This window comes from Sitodiplosis mosellana, unplaced genomic scaffold (genome assembly GCF_009176505.1).
Source record: "Sitodiplosis mosellana isolate CC-2019 unplaced genomic scaffold, AAFC_SMos_1.0 Smas_scaffold_57, whole genome shotgun sequence".
NCBI lineage: Eukaryota > Metazoa > Arthropoda > Insecta > Diptera > Cecidomyiidae > Sitodiplosis > Sitodiplosis mosellana.
Genome location: NW_022595299.1, coordinates 1 through 18706, shown reverse-complemented (window position 1 = coordinate 18706; position 18706 = coordinate 1). Strand labels below are relative to the sequence as shown.

Below are 18706 nucleotides of genomic sequence, written 5' to 3'. Positions count from 1 at the left end.
GTAGAGGCGGTTGTTAATGTTGGTCGCTGTGTAGCTTTCGTTGTTGTCGTTGATGTTGTTGTTGTTGGCCTCGATTGAATAAAACTAAATTTATTTTTATATGCGTGCGTAGTAGATGGGATTGTTGACGTTGTTCGTAAAACCGTCGATGGTGTACTGATCGGTCTATATATATATTCCGTGGTATGTGGAAATAATTTACTCTGACCTTGATCTTTTATGCTGATTCTCTCTGTTGATGTGCTTATGCTTATTGGATTCATTGCTGTAGTTATGTATATTGTGGTTTGCTCTATGGATGTATCGTTATTAAAGTTATCAGTAGAAATTGATTTATTTATCGTTGGAACCTCTGTTGTTTCTAGTCATTTAATGTCACCCAATCGATTGTAATGTTCAGGCCGTTCGGTAGTAGTAGTATTTGTAATACTCACAATGGTTCCATCACTGATTTCTTTTTTACCAGGGAAAAATGCTCTTCCTATCGAAAATATACCGCCAGTTCCAGCTAAAGCGAGTGCGCTATTCTTTAGAAATTCCGCATTGGGCTTTAATCGTTGCAGTGGTCTAATTTTAGATTCAGGTGGAATAAGATTTCTCAAGTTCAAAGTTCCAGCTGCTTGTCTATGCATATTAGTTGACTCCCGAAAAATTGATGGAGAATTAGCTGTGTTCAGCGATTGTGATGATATCGAATGATAGTTGTTAAGCGATGTCAATGATGATGTTCGTGACATTGATGATTCAAATGGTCTAAATCGAATATTTTCATACGCTTGTTGACCAGATGGACCTGGTTGCGCTAGTGCTCCAGGTTGTTGGTGTACACGCAATCTACCTGATGCTCCACTTTTACTTTTCGATGCTGCTCTAAAACGTGCTTCAGTTGAGCATGAATAAAATACACATAGGACTAAAAGTCCAAACACAATTCTTATTTGAAACGACATGTTGCTTTAAAAATCAAATCAAAACTGAAATGTGTACAAAAACGATAGCTGTTTAAATGTCAAGAACTTACATTGAAAAATCAAAACACGTGTTTATCTATTTTGATGTTATATAAACTCATTTTATTTACTTCAAACTAAATATAAGAAATACAGTCTTAAACTAAAAATACATTTTGCCCCTGAAAAATTGAAACTTACTGTATGGGAAAACTTAATTTAAATAAAGACGCAGCGCAGCGCTTTTGATGATATCTAATTTATTTGATATAGCATTTAGTCGATACAATACAAATGTGGAATGTAATTTGCGATAATATCTAATATTGCTTTTCGGCCTTCTGAAAGAGTAAAATTTTTCCAATCCATTTTTCCTAGCTCTAAATAGATATGTCGTGCTAAATGCTGTTTGAATTTTCTGGTTTTACACCTTTTATTGATTTCACGCAGCATTACTTTTCTTGTTGAGTCAATGCTCTCGTCTCCCGTAAAGTAGCCAGCCTCAAAATAATCGAAATATTGCTCCAATTGAATCTCAAGCCATGTGTAAAAACTGAGGTTATTTTCGATGAAGAATATAGATCTCGCATAAAAACTTAATGCAAGCTGATTACTGTTGCGGAAACATTTGCCGAGATGATGAACGTAATTGTTCCAATAACCATTACGATGTTCGAATAAACTCATAATTGCTGCTATAACCTTTCTAAAACTGCTTTTTCTGTTTTTGATAAGCGCCATGGCTTATTCTTAAATGTTAAACTGATGGTAGCTCAAAATAAAAAGTACGTCTGTTCACGACAACCGTCAAAATGATTATGTTATAACTTCAAATTAAAAACGATGATAAAATTTACACAATTCCAAACAAATATGGAATGTGTTCCGTAATAATATTTAAAACTGCTTCTCGACATTCAGAAGTATTAAAAGTTGACCAATGCATATTTTCTAGTTTTAAGTAGATATGTAGCGCTATTTCTCGTCGGAATTTTTTAGTTTTACACTTTTTATTGATTTCATGCAGCATAGCTCTTCTTGTTGAGTCAATCGTCGCATCGTTGGTTAAGAAATTTCGAGCAAAATCTTCGAAAAATAATTCTAATTCCATCCAAAGCCACGAGTGAAAACTGCAACTATCGCCAACTTGTAGGCTTGTCTCGTAAACATCCATCATAGCAACACGATGATTGCGGTAATGATCGGCAATAAAATTAGTATAATTGTAGTAAAAACCACCATCATCCGGTTCAAATAAACTAAGAATAGCGTTAATAATCGCTGAAAAACTACTTTTTCTTATAACTCTTGACATAGTGAAATCAAAAAACTAAACTGCTAATAGCTGAAAAAATACGTCTGCTCACGATGAAATCAAAACTACTTATGGTAAAAACTTAAATTTAAGCGATGCAGTCCAGCTCTCGTAATTCCTCAATGATGGAGTTTATTTCTTGCATGTGATTGGTGTTTCCGGCCATTCTAGATGAGACCAATAAACGCAGTCGATCGCAGAGCTCGTTCGGATCGTCAAAGTATTCGTAAATGATGTTATTGTTTATGTTGTATGGAATAAAGTTGAAATCCAGAGCTTTCCCACGTTTTGGTGTTGACTTTTTTTTCGATAGAGCTTTTTTTCTTTCGCTTCGAGTTTGTACTGATCTTCCTGATTGTGTTTTGGGCGTTTTATTATTATCATCATCATCATCAGAAGTGGTTTCATTATATTGGGTCGGACTATGTCTCCACGAATCTGAAATTTTAAGTCTCCGTTCACGCCATTGCTGTTGTACTGATTTTGGTAAATTACCAAATGGCGTCGCAAATTGCATCGTGAATCCGGTCGACTTGTTGGTTTTTACTCCATACACTTTAGCATTAGGATCTGGTGATTTATCATACTCATCAACTCGCATATTATCAAGGATTGGTTCATATGTAAATCTGTTGGGGTCATCGTCATCATCAAATTGTTTTGATGTTGATGCTGTTGCCGGTGTTGCAGGTTTGATTATATCGCTAACGTCATCATCATCATTTATGACTGTATGAAAACTAGAGGCATCATCGTCGATATCACTCTTATTTGTTCTAAAGCGCGCTTTTCGACCACTCCCACGTAGCGTTGTACGGAGAATCCCTTTCGGTGTTGATGCAAACAATCGCTTCGGTCTGAATGTAGTTGTTGGTGGTTCTGCTTTTATGAAACTCTCTTTCGTTTGCTTAAGCTCATTTGTGATGGGTTTGAGTAGTTCGCTTACATTGCGTTCACGAGTTATGCGATCTGAGTATGCCTTCCTGTATTTGTTTTTGATGATGTTTCGCGTTTCAGTTAGCTTTGCCAAGATCTGAGCCTGCGATAATGATGCAGATGCGTCCGTAATATTCAAGCTCATTTTTGAATGAGAAAGGCGAGAATGTATGTTCCCATCTAATGGTAATGAGATACTAGAATGCTCTCGATCATTCACCTCTTTTTATATATGTTATTGTTGCTTCATAATTGGAGATAATGCTCAAAGTTTTTTCGATAGCGGCCCGACTCTTTCGGATGTTCGATTGAAATGCATGCAAAGCCATATGGTTCTCGCCAACACTCGAAACAAAATTGTCGGAATTCTTCAAATTTCATGTCAGCGTTAACGCCCATATCGTTATAGACATGCTTGAGATTCATATCGTCTTGTCGAAACAGCATAACGAAATTACAATTATCGCGAATCAAATGCTTGTTAAGTTTGGTGTAGCTCTGCACTAAATATATGACGTCAATGCTTCGATGTCGGCCCATTGTGAAAATATTACGAACTACACCTCTATTAATTCCACTATCGTTGATCACATCGTCAAATATAACAATGGAATTCTTTTCCATTTGACTTGGATCTAGCACACTATCTGATGAAGTAAATGTATAAAACCCAATGTCCGTTAATGGTCGTAATACTTCTTCTAAATACTTGTATTTGTCTTGGTCTAGCGTTTTACAGTAAATATACAAGTTTTCAAATTTTAATCCATTCTCGCTCTCAATTAAACTTAAGATGGCGTTAGTTTTGCCCGTGCCGCTGCTTCCCGCGCAAATACATCTCAGATTGTTTGGCAAAAGATCGCCATGTCTCTTTGGAGTGTTATTGTGGGGAGATGTGTGAGTGTCATTATTCCGAACTGGAATTTCGAGTGTTTGTTTTATGAAGCGCATCTTGTTTACAACTGAATTGAAATGCATATAAATATGCGCATTTATATATGATAATCTTCAATTGTTATTGGAATTTAGAGTGAATAGGGTGTATCTACTAACGAAAAACAAAAATGGAGACGATCGATAGCAACAAAGAGGAAAGAGAAGAGGAAATAGAAGAGAAAAGAGAGGAGGAAAAAAGAGAGAAAATAAAAAAGAAGAAGAAGAAGCAAACATATGGCATAATAGACACCATTATAAACAAATTGCCTGAGATTCATTTATGCACATACCAATACGCCGGACCTGGAACTAAATTAAAAGAACGTTTAGCACGCGGCGATCCGGGGAAAAATAAATTGGATGTAGCATGCAGAGACCATGATATTGCGTATGCAACATGTGAAGATACGAAAAGTCGTCGTAAGGCAGATAAAGTGTTGATTGGACGAGCATTTAAGCGCATTATTTCGGGAGACGCCAAACTGGACGAACGTGCAGCAGCACTTTTAGTATCGGGTCTTATGAGCGCAAAAGTTGGTTTGACTAAAATTGGCTTGGGTCTTGGTGAACGTAAGAAGACTCGTAGAAAGATGAAGAAGAAGAAAAATCGTGGAAAACGAGCAAAGACACGAAAATCGATCGCATTCAACGAACTGACTCACGGTATAAAGGAAATCATTAAAAAGAGGAAAACGAATGATAATATCAATGATCCATCATTGTATGGGACCATTAAGGCAGCTATTCAAACTGCTAAAAATATAAAGCGCGGAAAAAAAGTTAAAATTCCAAGAGTATTAAAACTACCGAAATTTGGAGAAGGTATTCAAGCAATTTTACCTATATTAAGCGGATTAAGTGCCATTGGTTCTATTACCGCGTCGACTCTTGGAGTCGTGAAAGCCCTCAAAGATATTCAGACTGCAAAGAAGCAGCTTGCATCGGGCCAGCATAATATGGATGGAGAAATGAAAATTGGGCGTGGACTAAAATTAATATATAAACCGGGTAAAAATGCGATAGGATCTGGATTTTATTTGAAACCACACCAGCAATTGCGTTAGATAAATACCACAATCATGAAACAACGACATCGTCGACGTAGACAACATCAGCCCAAGAAAGAAAAGTATATTGAGCCATTGAGTAATTATGATATTTTGGACTTGGCCGCAAAACTGAAAATCCCCCACTTTCATGGTGTTTTCATGCGTGACACTTTGACGAAAAAGGTGGGACCAGCAGTACGTGAATGTTGGATTCTTAACCATGGAAAATCAAACACAAATGGCACGCATTGGACCGCGCTAGCTAAAAATTATAATACAGTACTATACTTTGATAGTTTTGGAAAATTAGCACCGCCGTTTGAAGTTCTCAACTATTTGGGCGGCGATGGTGTCAATCTTTATTTTAACGCAAAAAGATATCAGAACTTTGGAACTACCATTTGTGGACATTTATGTTTAAGGTTTTTGCGTGATTTTTGGCATAAAGAAAGAAAGAAAACATATATAAAAACTTGATCATCACTATAACCATGTCAGTTAATCACGGGCTATGACATCGCTCACAGTCGCTTTTACTGGCACGTCATCAGTGCTGCGGGCAGATTTTTTCCCTGAAATAAGGCTTGATTCAAACAGCAATTATTGCTGTGGACTGTTGGATTTTACTTCATACAATTCAATACCAAACATCACAGAAAATCAAAACAACCAGTTCAAATTCAAATATAAAGTAGAGGAGAAGAAGAAAGACAACGTAGGAAAATTAACTACAGTTTCAACGTGGAGAGATAAAACAATCTCATTCCCTACGGGTTCGTATGAGGTTGAGGAAATTCTCAAGTATTTAAAGGCTGAACTTGCCGCTGTTCAAATCAATTTAACATATGAAATCAGTGTAGGAGCATCAAAAGTACGCATAACATTCAATACACAAATCGAGTGGACTGACGGATCAGTGTTGAATGTAATTGGATTTAGGAGAGAGAGTTCACCAAAATTTGATAAAAACGTTGGCTACTGGAGCGATAGTATTGTTAAGATTACACAAATTGATGTAATACGAATTGAGTGCGACATTGTATCTGGTTCCTATATAAACGGAAAAAATTGTCACACGATTCATCAATTTTCCAATTGTAAAGTGAGCCCAGGCTATAAATTCATCGAAGTTCCACAGCACATTATTTATCTACCAATTGAGGAGAGGCGATTACGAAGCATTCAAATTTCTATTGTCGACCAGAACGGCAATCTGATTGATTTCCGTGGAGAGCAAATCAGCTGTCGAATTCATATCAAGAAAGTGAACAATTTTGAAGTAGCAGCATAATGATAATTTACACCGATAGTGGCAATAGCACAGCTGGATCAGCTATAGGCTATAAAAGTGGAAGCAAACGAAAACAAAAGAGTATTCGGAGATTGTCATCAAAGCGCACAACACGAAAACGTACATCATCGCGCAAGAGTAAAAAGAAACGCAGCGTAAAGACTCTCAAAGTGAAAAACGTGAAATTCTTGAGAAAATTAGGTTTTCGAGTTAAAAAGCATTAAGAGAAAATAAAATAAAATAATAAAAAATGGCGGGAAATAACATTCTTAGCATTGACAAGACAGCCGTCTACGATGATACGATCATAAAGAAGGAGATTTACCCATACACACCGTACACCACAGCATTTGGTGAATCTGATGAGATTCGAATCGCTATTCAAAGTAAAGACTCATACTTGCTACCTAGTGAATCATATATTTATATGCAAATACGTGCTACATCTACGGGAGCAACTGCTGCCAATGATCCAGATGTAAAATTTATCAACAACTATGCATCGTTTCTATTTAGTGATGTACGTTATGAACTCAATGGCGTTGAAATTGATCGCGTTAGAAATGTTGGACGAGCGACAACAATGAAACTAATGGTAGCATCACGCTTTTCGCATTTAAAGGGATATGCCAACTATTGTAAAACATACGAAGAAGTTTCACCGTATAAAGCCGATGCTCCTAGAACAAAAGTATATGATGTTGTAATACCATTGAGCGTTTGGTTTGGATTTTGTGACGATTACAGAAAAATCATTCTGAATAGCAAACATGAGCTGATATTAAATCGAGCTCGAAACAGTCGTGACTGTACCAAAGGTGGCGGCGAAGCGGCCACAGCCGCTACAGTTGATATAGCATTGCTAAAGATTGAATGGAAAATGCCTCACGTCATATTATCCGATCGCATAAAATTGAATATGTTAAACTACCTAGCAAAGAATCGGAAAATGGTAATACAACATCGTTCAATGGATATGATGGAATATCCCGCACTGCCCGCATCGACAAGTCAAATATGGGCAGTTAAAACCGTATCGCATGCAAATAGACCAAGATATGTTGTAGTCGGTTTTCAAACGAGTCGGAATGGTGTGCGGACTGCAGATGCAGCTAAATTTGACACTTGTAATATACAAGAAGTGCGTTTACACATGAATTCACAGATTTATCCATATAATATGAGCGAACTCGACATAGGTGGAAGCCTCTATTCAGAACTGTATCATTATTATGCTAGCATACAATCATCCTATTACAGTGGTGTAGAGATATCAAATCCATTCCATGTTAGCTATGGACCGTTCCAGAATACGCCATTGTTTGTTTTCGACACATCACGCACGGATGAGTCTCTAATCGACAGTTCGGTGGATATTCGAATTGAAATAAAAGCAAGAGAAGCAATAGCAGCTAATACTGCAGCCTATTGTCTCATCATATACGACAATGAATTTACATATTCACCATTTGACAGCATCGTAACACGAAAAATATAAATTCCAATTGCATATACATCAAAATGACATTCGTAGGAGTATCGCGTAAGAGTAGACAAAAGCTATGAGTAAGCAACAAGTTGTTCGAGAAATTCACCGCTATGCACGAAAAAATTTTCAACGTCGTAAGATTACGATGTACGGGATCGCCGACACCCTGCAGGCTGATCTCATCGAAATGCAGCCATATGCAAAGGAGAATCGAGGTCATAGATACATTTTAATTGTCATTGATGTATTTTCAAAGATGGCCTATGCCGAACCGCTTATGAATAAGACCGGACTCGAAACAGCACACGCAATGGAACGAATTATTGAAAGAGTTCAGCTAAGGCAGCGGCATAAAATCAACCATCTGCAAAGCGATAACGGAACCGAATTTTACTCTAAGCATATGAGGCAGCTACTTCAAAAATATAATATAAATCACTATTCAACATTTAGCCTTCTTAAGGCTTGTGTGGTTGAGCGCCTGATTCGTACAATAAAACGACGACTGTACATACAGTTCAGCCTGCAGGGAAATTATCAATGGCTTAAAATCTTACAGAAAGTAATTGAAAGCTATAACGATACATGGTAATTTTTTTTTCTTCAAAAATGCTCATTATGAATGGAATTTTAAATGAGTTTGTTAATATATATATCATTTCTTTCCATCACATGCTAACACAAAAAAAAAAATAATTTAGGCATAGAACGATACGCATGAAGCCCAACGAAGTGAATTCTCGTAACGAACAGAAATTGCGCGATAGCGTTTACAACTATCAACGTTTGGTGCCATTATCGGGAGCAGCGTCAACAGTTTCATTGAATAGCGTTAATCGTCGTCGAAAAAAGAAACTAAAACGGCGAAGCGCAACGTTTAAAGTCGGCGACTACGTTAGATTAAGTAAATATAGAACGGTATTCGAGAAGGGCTATACACCAAATTGGACGACAGAAATTTTTCAAATAAGAAAAGTCCAATATAATACAGATCCAATTACATATCTACTCAAAGACTATCAAAACCAAGACATTAAGGGATCCATTTATGCCGAAGAGCTGCAATTAGTTATGCAACCAGATGTTTACCTAGTTGAAAAGATAATCCGTAGACGCAATGGGCTGGCATATGTAAAATGGCTTGGTTTCGGACCGGAACACAATTCATGGACGCCCGAAAAAGACATAATTTAGAATAAATTAATACATTTTTCACATTAACTCCACCTTCTTTGTAATTCTCTCTATTTTTTTTTCTTTCTTTTTGGAATAAATAATTTTATATCTACTCAAACAAACTTAGTTGTGTTTTATTTACGAAACTATAAACATCATTAGATGAACGCGCTTGAAAAATTAAAATCAGTTTGTTCAAAAAAGAAAACCATTTGTGGTTTTAACATTTTACCTCCTGGCAAATATATTGTACACAAGTTTATGGCATATAGAAAGCCATACGGTGTATGGAGATTACGCATTCAATTGTTCGAGTATTGTTTGTTTTTACCGGGTCGGTGTCCATTAAATAACGACGAAATAGATGAACTGAATGACTTGATAGTGTTTATGAGTTACGGTGGAAAAGACATATCAAATCACCTTATTCTCGATTTTCATGGGATTGATTTTGCTGCTAATTTTATTGGATTGGAAATAGAAGATGGAGCAAGTGGATATGGTACAGGAGATGGAGATAGAGAAAGTGAATCAGGAGATGGAGAAACTGAAAGTGAATCAAGCGATGAAGAAGCTGACTACGAAAGAGGAAATGGATAAGACATCGGGCGAAATCTCAATCTTTCGCGGCAAATACTTTTTTCTATCCACTTTATATTTATCGGACATCAAGTATCAAAAATATGTTTACAACAGCGTTGAACACATTTATCAAACTGCGAGGTGCGCCGAAAAAAGTGATAAAGAAAAAATGCGTAACGTTACAACACCGAAAGCAGCTAAAATTCTTGGGAAATTCATTAAGCCGAGACCTTATTGGGATGTTGAGAAAATGCGAGCAATGTCGCACGGAAATGAGCTGAAATTTCTTCGTCATCCAAAGTTGAGAAAAAAACTAATCAAAACCGGCAACAAACAACTGATTAACCAAAACTACTGGCATGACACTTATTGGGGCGTTTGCGGATGCACTAAGCATAAAAAGACTGGAATGAATCTGTTGGGCAAAATATTAATGAAGATTAGAAGTGAAATGCTATAAATTTTTCAATGAAATCTAAAAGAAAAATCAAATAAATAAAACACACACATTTTTTTTTTTTTGTTCATTTTATTTTGAATATAATTCTCTTGTTTTATTTCAATAAAAATCTATTATATAATTTCCCTCCACCTTATATATATATAGGAATCTTATTTTTACTCAATACATCGTTAATGAACTATGGGTTTTCTATTTTCCTATTGATACATCTTGTGTGCTGCTTCTTCAAAAAAAAATCTATCAAATAATGTCCCCATGCTAATGTTGTGATCCCATCATTTTGAATAAATCGTTTCTCATCGAATGGATTGAGAGCAAGTTTCTCCTGCATAATGGTAAACATATCATGCTTGAGTGAACGAATAGTATTTTGTTTTGCTTTCAACATACTTTTGTTTAAAACGCAATTAACATAATCTTCAAATGTGATTGTGTTCTGAACAACATATTTCTTTACGCCCTTCGATTTTTTCATATCTACATTGTAATATCTGCCGCATGGTGCAAGTTTTCTTCTTTTTTCTTCGGGTTCTTTTTTCTCGTCTTTTTTACTGAATGCTTTTTTATCTAGCGAACAAGTAGCATAGCTTTTCGCTCGAATGGCAGCAAGAATTTGCATTATTCTCCCATTCAACTCGTCTTTAAAAAGACCCGGAATTTTTTTATTCTTTAACTCAATGCCATAATCATTCGGCCATGGATAATCGGATGTATCAAATCTCTCGATATTTTCACGCATGTCTTTATAAAAATCTTCGGTTTCCACGTCCAGAATAAAAGCATCTGTATCGGTGTAGCACAAAACACATTTATCGCCATATTTAGGCTTTAAATAATCGTATAGAAATGAATACATTGTTATCTTTGATATATCCAATACGCACATGCCTATAATAATTGGCTTATTCATTACGATACGCGTTCTATTTAATTCTATGGCTACCAATTCTTCATCAAATATAATAAATCTTTTGAAATTTGGTTTCGAAATTAACATTCGAGCACCAGTTTTTCTATCCCACTTGTTTGCAAGCTTTATATCGACGCGCGACCTCACATTTTCCATCGTTTTACCAAAGATGGCGTTATTTAACAATTTAAAAAAAGATTTTTCAAATTCATTTCTTGCCTTTGTTCTATGTTTGGTATTTAAATCAATATATGGCTTTAACCAACGACTTTGCCTAAATTGTAATATACGATGAACTTTTTTTAATATGAGACCATGACGCAATGCCAGTTTAAGCATTCCATAGTGTATAACATAATTTTTCTTATCATTAAGAGTAAGCAATAACTTGGGATATTTACTAGCCCTATCTTTTAAAATATCAAAAGCCTGCTGCGGCAGCTTCATTCTTTCAGCACAAAATGGAAAATCGTTATGCTCATTATGAATATAGTCCGGATAATCCAAATCGACTTCAAATATATACCCAGTATCCGAATCATCTGGTAAATCTTCTATGATCTTCTTCATATTCTCAATATTGCTCAAATCAAAGTCGGCCCATTTATATTCACCAATCGGTAGCGGCTGACACATCGCATATCCATACAGGTTATTTGCTGACAAATTGAAAAGAAAAGAAAAAAAAAAATAGATAAATGACTTGATAAAAATAAACAAACAAAAGAATAAACTCACCATCCAAATACATCAAGTAATTGGTTTTCTTGCTGGGGTCATAGCCTTCCTTCATATACTTATTATTGGCTTCGACATATCGTTTGTTGCATTGTGTTATCCCACCTCGAATTCCACGCTCAACGAAAAGCAGCATATCAATATCGGTTAATAGCTCAATATTAACTTTTGTATATTTCAGCATGGCATCAAAAGAAAGCCCAGGTGCGGTGTAATAATGTGCCGGATCAAGATTGTAGATTTCATGGCACATATCTCGAAAGTTTTCAAACACATCAGCCAGCAATAGTACGTCAGTTTTTAAGTATAATTCAGAATATTCACCAAGTGTTTTTATTCCGAATTTGTTCCAAATTTCTCGAGCAAAATCATATTCATCATCGTCAATATGTTCATTGTAAAGCTTGCTGTAAAACTGTTCTTTCCATGGTAATGCTGTTTCTTTTAATCGCTGAAAACTATCCACATAATCGTATGGGAAAACACCTTTACGTTCAAGCATACACAACAGTTCCGGTGAATATTCCTTTCGAAATTCTTTGTATAGAATACATTTCTTTTCAGTTGGAATCAACGAAGCTAATTGAGCTAGACTCTCATGCATGAAACGGCAGCTATCCAAAAATTTTAGTTTGATCTTATCTTTACGCTCCGATCGCTGCTTAATTCCATCATCAACGACTTTTGAAAATGAAATGTACTGCTCAGAATTGTTTGGGATTATATTTACATCGCCTTCCATTTGCGTTGCTAATTGCTTAATGAATAAGTGGGCATCGTAACCAGATAAATTATGCATGATTATTGGAATTTCTCGACTCTCTTTATATTTCAAATTGCAGTTAACGTGAGCTGGCCCTCTGAATTTCCCTGTGAAATGACAATGATCACGGACCCGCGTTTCACTCGGATTGAATTGCAATCCACATATCGAACAAACACTTTCCGGATCCGAAAATATAAATGCTTCATCCCAATCCATTTCTTTCATAGGTTCATTTTTATTTAGCTGCTTTTCGACAAAGTTTGCGATACAATGGAGTTCATTGATAAACCACTCAATGCAATTGGCTTTGATCCCGCTGGTTTTATAGTGTGATAGTGAGTCATCGTATTCACACTTGAAATAATATCCAACACTATAGACTTTATGCTCTTGATATGCGACTGTTGAAGACGTTTCGCTGAACACACGGTTTCTCTCTTCTTCGCTGAGTTGCTTTAGATATGCCTCAGTATCGGCGTAAATTATAAATGGTGCTTTCAATTGCTTTTGATGATTTTCAAATTTAATTATATTATTATCTTTAGTAGGCATTTCAATGTGACACTCATTCTGACACTTTCCATAGTGACGCTCTAAATCTTTCTTTTCTTCAAAGTAATTTAAACAGCGATCGCAAATGAAATACTTGTGCTGGTGATTATTTAGTTGATGGTCAATTAATCGATTTAAACTCTTAATCCAACAATAATGAGTTTTAACTTGATTACTCTCGAGCATTATTTTAACTTTTCCTGCGGTTGACGTAGCACCATCAGTATTGACGCGACTGCTGTTAGTTAACATGAGCAAATGAATATGTTTCTCTTTTACATTGTTGCTCACTCGCAGTGTAGATACAAGATCTGTACGGTCATCATAATGGTACACATTGATGGATATATTCTCGTTCTGTTGTTCAAATTTATCGATGTCTTTTAAACAAACCGGAAAATCAATATTATTGAAATTTAGCTCATTTTCATATGGTATATAATGGTTGACTCGATTTGGCATATGATTCACTTTATCATTATGAAGGCAAGATAAAATAGCCCATTTGAAGCACATATTATCGTTATTTTTGACGTTGATAATTGCTCCTCTCCTCATTAATTTTTTAGGGGCTTCGAAATATGATCCGCCGTTCAGTGGTTTTAGTGAAGAAACTTGAACATTTAATTTGATAATTTGAGCCAGCGTAAATCCAGAACCTTGAATTGCCGTATTTTCAACGCTTTCTTTTAGCTCATCAATTACATATTGTTTAAAATGTTGTCTCCAATCCACACCCAAAGCAATCGTTACAGTCCGCGATGTAAAATATAAAGTCTGCTTTATTGTCTCCTCAGTCGTATTACTTTCACTTGCACTAGTACTAGTACTAGGACCAGGTACATTTTTTTCATTCGCGTTCAGTATTTTCTTTTCAAATTCAGCTACAAGAGTTGTCGATGATTTCACCATATTATGTAATTCATGAATGCTTGATATTTCACTTTTATAAATATCAAACGCATCCCACAAAAATTCTTCAATATCAACACGCGCCACTTTATTCACGATATTAAAAGTACGCAATCGCTTATTGAATGCACTTTCACACACTTCCAATTCCACACGTTTGTTGATGTTTTCCATTTTAAGCTTCTTTTTTTTTTCTGTTATTTGTTTTTGATAGTCACCTTAAATCAGCTCAAATCAGATCAAATCAGCTCGAGAGTTTCTTTCAGACTGAATCAATCTCAGAAGTGAGCGCTCTTGTTAGAACCATTTTTAATATAGCCGAATTTCAATCTGTATTCCAAAAATCAGTTAGCATAACATTTTGATTTTATAACTTGAGTTCATATGGAACAAGCCGTTGCATTTTTCTCACATTTAATTTAAGCCAACGGTCAAATCACCGTAAAACAAAAACACAATGAAAACAATTCAATTTGAAATTGTTACGCTTCCGTAAATTGCATTATTCAAAATATGCTCTTTTTTTTTTTTTTCCTCGTTAGAATCATTTAAATATAGCCGAATTTTAATCTGGAATTCAAATCAAACCGCATATTCAAATCAAACCACATAATCTTTTCTTTTCTACTTTTCTCCCATATCCAATTCAATTAGCATTAACTTTTAATTTATGACTTAATTCATTTGAATCAACAATAGAAAACAATTCAATGGCAGTGAGCCGATCAAAAATAAAATATACTCATTTGCATTTTCTCACATTTAATTTAAGCCAACGGTCAAATCACCATTAAACAAAACAAATCACAATGAAAAACAATTCAATTAGAAATTGTTACGCCCCCGTGAAATCTCTTCATTAACCTCAGTTAGCATAAAACAGTCCAATATACGCTTGAAAATATATTATATTTTCTCCCACTTCTCCTCTCTACCTAAGCTTTATTTTGTTGTTTATACTAACGTGGATTGAATCAAGAAAAATAATTTTCATTCTTATTTCTACTGCCGATTGAAACAGTTTGTTTTTTTCCAAGTTCGAAATATTTGTTTTCATTTTCTGTAAAGAGAAAACGTTTTTTTCTTCGTTTTGAAAAAAGTGAAAAGAGTGAAAAGAGTGAAAATATGGATTTTTTAACTGGCGTCAATCAAAGCAAGCCATACTTTGGCTTCTCAAAATTAAATTCTGGACATCATGAGATTGTTTGTTTTCGGTTGGTGAAGAACAAACAATATAAGGCGACAGACGAGAAGCCAAAATTGAAGCGAGTTTTATTGGTGGAATTGAAAGATCAGGTACTCTTCTTACCAGAGTACTTTGCCGCTAAATTTCAAGGAGAGGATGGCGATTCATTGGTGGAGCAGGTCAACACCAATGGCATAAAGAAATTCTTATACTTTGGCGGAAAACGCGCAGGAAGCAAGTAAGTGTATATAATTATAAGAATATTTTTCATTTATTCATTGTTTTTTTTTTTTTTTCTCATTTGCTAATAAAATTTTTGTAATTATATACATTTGCAGTGCTTGGGACGTCAAAATCAAGACGGAAGAGCAAATAAATCGTGAGATGCGCGAAGTCACCATGGCGATTGAGAGCCAAAATAAAATTCCTGATGAGCTCTTCGATCGTTTTTATGATTAGGCGATTGAGAGCCAGCCAGCCAGCGTAAAAAAATTCCAGCACATAATTTCACAACAAAATTCCTGCATAAAATTCCTGCACGTTTTCATGAATAATAAATCATATAAAAAATGTTCTCAATGAATAAATAAAGTTTCTCTCAAATGTAAACAAAACATTTTGTGCTTTTTCATGTTTCCATTTCTCTTCTTTCTTTCTTTCTTTTCGCTCATTCAACATTCGCCCAATACATAAAACACACAATTTAACGCGCAACACACACACATCTGCCAAGGTCGTCGTCATGCTTGTGCTCAATTTTCTATCTTTCGTTTTCATTCATTCGTTCATTCATTCATTCATTCATTTCATCATTCAGGGAAAATACATAGGGAGGAGAGAGAGAACATTCTTGTTTGCGTCACATAGCTATCTATTTCTAATTCGTTGAAAATAGAATCGTTTGTTTACCAAATGAAAATTACCTAATGCCTCGAATCGGTGCTGATATTTCATTTCACCTATTGTTGATCTAAAAGAAAAAAATCGATTGTCTCAATGCTGTAAAGTAGAAACAAATAAAACAAAAAAAAAAAACAAAGAAAACACAGTTTTTTTTCAATTTTATTCTTTGAGATTCAATTCAATTCTTTATTTCCACCCATTGCTTCCATGGTTAAACAATTGATTATTTTTTAGCTTATCTCAAATCAGCGGTATACGCCGACACCATATGGATGTTTTGGTGTACATTCACAAAGGGAATCCGTCACGATACAGTCGAGAATACCAAAATCCGTTTCACTATATAGTCCCACACCAATGAAGCGCTGCTGCTGTTCCTTTAAGCAATCAATCAAATTGCTTAAGGTCACCATTCCACTCATTTCCTTTAATATGCTGAGGATGTGCACGCTTGTAACATATGTTGTTAATAATTCAACACTTGTTCTGCACCGTCTTATTCTCGTTTTCACTAAACGTGCCCATTCTCTTGCACGAACTTCTTTTTCTCCACAACATCTTTCTATAGCTGCTTCTTCCAACCGCTCGATAAAAACTCCAAAGTTAAATTGTGGAAAATCCCAGTAATCCAAGTGATCGCTCATGATGACGTAAAAAAATCAACTGCTTTTGTTAAAATAAAAATTATAACTAAATTGCATTGTTTTTCCAAACAAACAAAAACACATTGACCGCTCACACGCAATGTAAATAAAAGCACACAGACAGACATCTAATAAAATCGCTGAATGTATGACGTCTAATTTTGAAGTACCCGCCCACCCACTCTATTCCTCATTCTTTCTATCGTCCCTTTTTTTTTTTTTTCACATGTATACACACATACAAATTGAGGAATAAAAAAACGGCTGCACGTATGCTCATTTCATTTTCAAAGTTTGTGTTTTCGTTAGTTATTAATAACATCGACTACCGAACGGTTTCAAGTTTTTTTATTAAAAGAAAAGAAAGAAAGAAAAAATGAGTGGATCTGGATACACCAAGTGGTTTTTAACCCGAATCAACTCGAACGCCAATCATCGATTAATACCATTGAAAAACGGAATTACGAAATTTGGAAGAGCAGCAGGATCGGACATACGTATCGATTCCATTTTGAGCGATCTGGAACATTGTTCAATTGTTGTTGACGGGTACAATGTGAACCTAATTGACACATCGCAATATGGAGTTTTTGTCAACAATTCTTCAATCGCAACGGACTCGGTTAAGCTGTGGCCAGGTGACACAATTCACATAATTTTCAACAAGTCTGAAAACGAGCTTATCAGAAAAGGATTTAACGCTGAAACATATGAATATGTCATTGAATGTGGCTACGACATTTAAAAGATCAATTTAATTTGTATTCTTTTTGTGAATAAAATTTATTCTCATTTGAATTTATAAAAATCAAAAAAAAAAACCATCCGTCTTTTTTTTTTTTTTGTTACACATTTTATTTTTCAGCTATTTTTTTTTCAGCTATTTTTTTCAGCTCTGTTCTTGAACATCATCATATTGTAACACCTGTTGAAACCATCTCTTGTTGTTCGCTTCTTCTTCTTTTCTTGTTGGTCACTTCTCCTTTTCTTATCGTTCAATTGTCGTTCGCTTGTCGTTTTACTGTTGTTTTAATTCAAATATCGGCAACTTCGATAATGTGGTGAGCAATCGCAAAGCGTCTTCAATAAACAAAGTCGTAGATATCCGAATTCTAGTTCACTATAATATCTTTCTTCTTTTTCACCAATATAGTACTGCTTCTCCTGCAATAAGAATTCGATGCAAGTCCTCAGGGTTAAAGATCTACGATATTCTTTCATTACATTAGCAATTCGCTCGAGCGTGCTACTCATTGCCAAATGTATTTTAGACGGTTCTTTATCTTCACGATTGTTAAAGTCTATCCGATTAGCCCATTCTATGGCATCAACCCGTTTAAATTGACAACAATAATTTTGTTCAGCTTTTTCCAACCGATCGATAAAATCACTAAATTTATAACGACGAATTTCAAAATAACCAAAACCGTTCATGTTGTCACAATAAAAATTTTTTCTTTCTTTTTAACTGTTCTTATTAAAATGAAACTTACAACTGAGTCAAATAAAAGTTAGAAAAAATAAAGGGATCAAACATAAAATAGTTCTCAAATTTCAAATGTTATTCATTTCATTAAGAAATAGAGTGCTGTTTTATTTTCGTATACACACTGAGAGAGATAGAGAAAGGACACACTTGTTGATACACACATAGAGAGAGATAGAGAAAGGCAATTCTCTATGTCTCTTCTTTCTTTTCTTTCTTTCTTTTCTTTCTTTTCTTTCTCTTCTCCATGCTCGCGCGCAACGCACAATAAAAATATAATTCAGCTGATTATTAACGCAACACACAACTGATCCCGAATTAACGCCGATTCGAAAACATATATTTATAGGAAGCATATACTGTTAATACACATAGAGAGAGAGAGAGAAAGGCAATTCTCTCTGTGTATTCTATCTTTTGAA

At 35.1% G+C, this 18706-nt stretch overlaps 3 protein-coding genes across 3 annotated transcripts; 2 read left to right on the top strand and 1 right to left on the bottom strand.

The window, feature by feature from the left end:
* Positions 1-6727: 6727 nt before the first annotated feature.
* Positions 6728-7975, top strand: LOC129570439 (uncharacterized). Its single transcript, XM_055450038.1, has one exon. The coding sequence runs from the start codon at positions 6728-6730 to the stop codon at positions 7973-7975; it is 1248 nt and encodes a 415-aa protein (XP_055306013.1).
* A 1651-nt stretch (positions 7976-9626) lies between these two features.
* Positions 9627-10184, top strand: LOC129570438 (uncharacterized protein F44E2.8-like). The gene has a single exon (XM_055450037.1). It carries the CDS (start codon positions 9627-9629, stop codon positions 10182-10184), a length of 558 nt encoding a protein of 185 aa, XP_055306012.1.
* Positions 10185-11354: 1170 nt separating this feature from the next.
* LOC129570437 (uncharacterized) lies at positions 11355-14239 on the bottom strand. The gene is made up of 3 exons (XM_055450036.1): positions 11836-14239; positions 11499-11756; positions 11355-11371 (listed from the first exon to the last, which is right to left on the bottom strand). Exons 1-3 carry the CDS (start codon positions 14237-14239, stop codon positions 11355-11357), a joined length of 2679 nt encoding a protein of 892 aa, XP_055306011.1.
* Between the last annotated feature and the right edge of the window lie 4467 nt (positions 14240-18706).

What these genes read in the sequence shown, in the direction of transcription:
- LOC129570439 (XM_055450038.1), top strand. Translation starts at nt 6,728, where the DNA reads ATGGCGGGAAATAACATTCTTAGCATTGACAAGACAGCCGTCTACGAT.
- LOC129570438 (XM_055450037.1), top strand. Translation starts at nt 9,627, where the DNA reads ATGGAGCAAGTGGATATGGTACAGGAGATGGAGATAGAGAAAGTGAAT.
- LOC129570437 (XM_055450036.1), bottom strand. Translation starts at nt 14,239, where the DNA reads ATGGAAAACATCAACAAACGTGTGGAATTGGAAGTGTGTGAAAGTGCA. An exon ending in TTACTTGATGTATTTGGATG is followed by an intron (nt 11,757 to 11,835) that starts GTGAGTTTATTC and finishes TCAATTTGTCAG; the next exon opens with CAAATAACCTGTATGGATAT.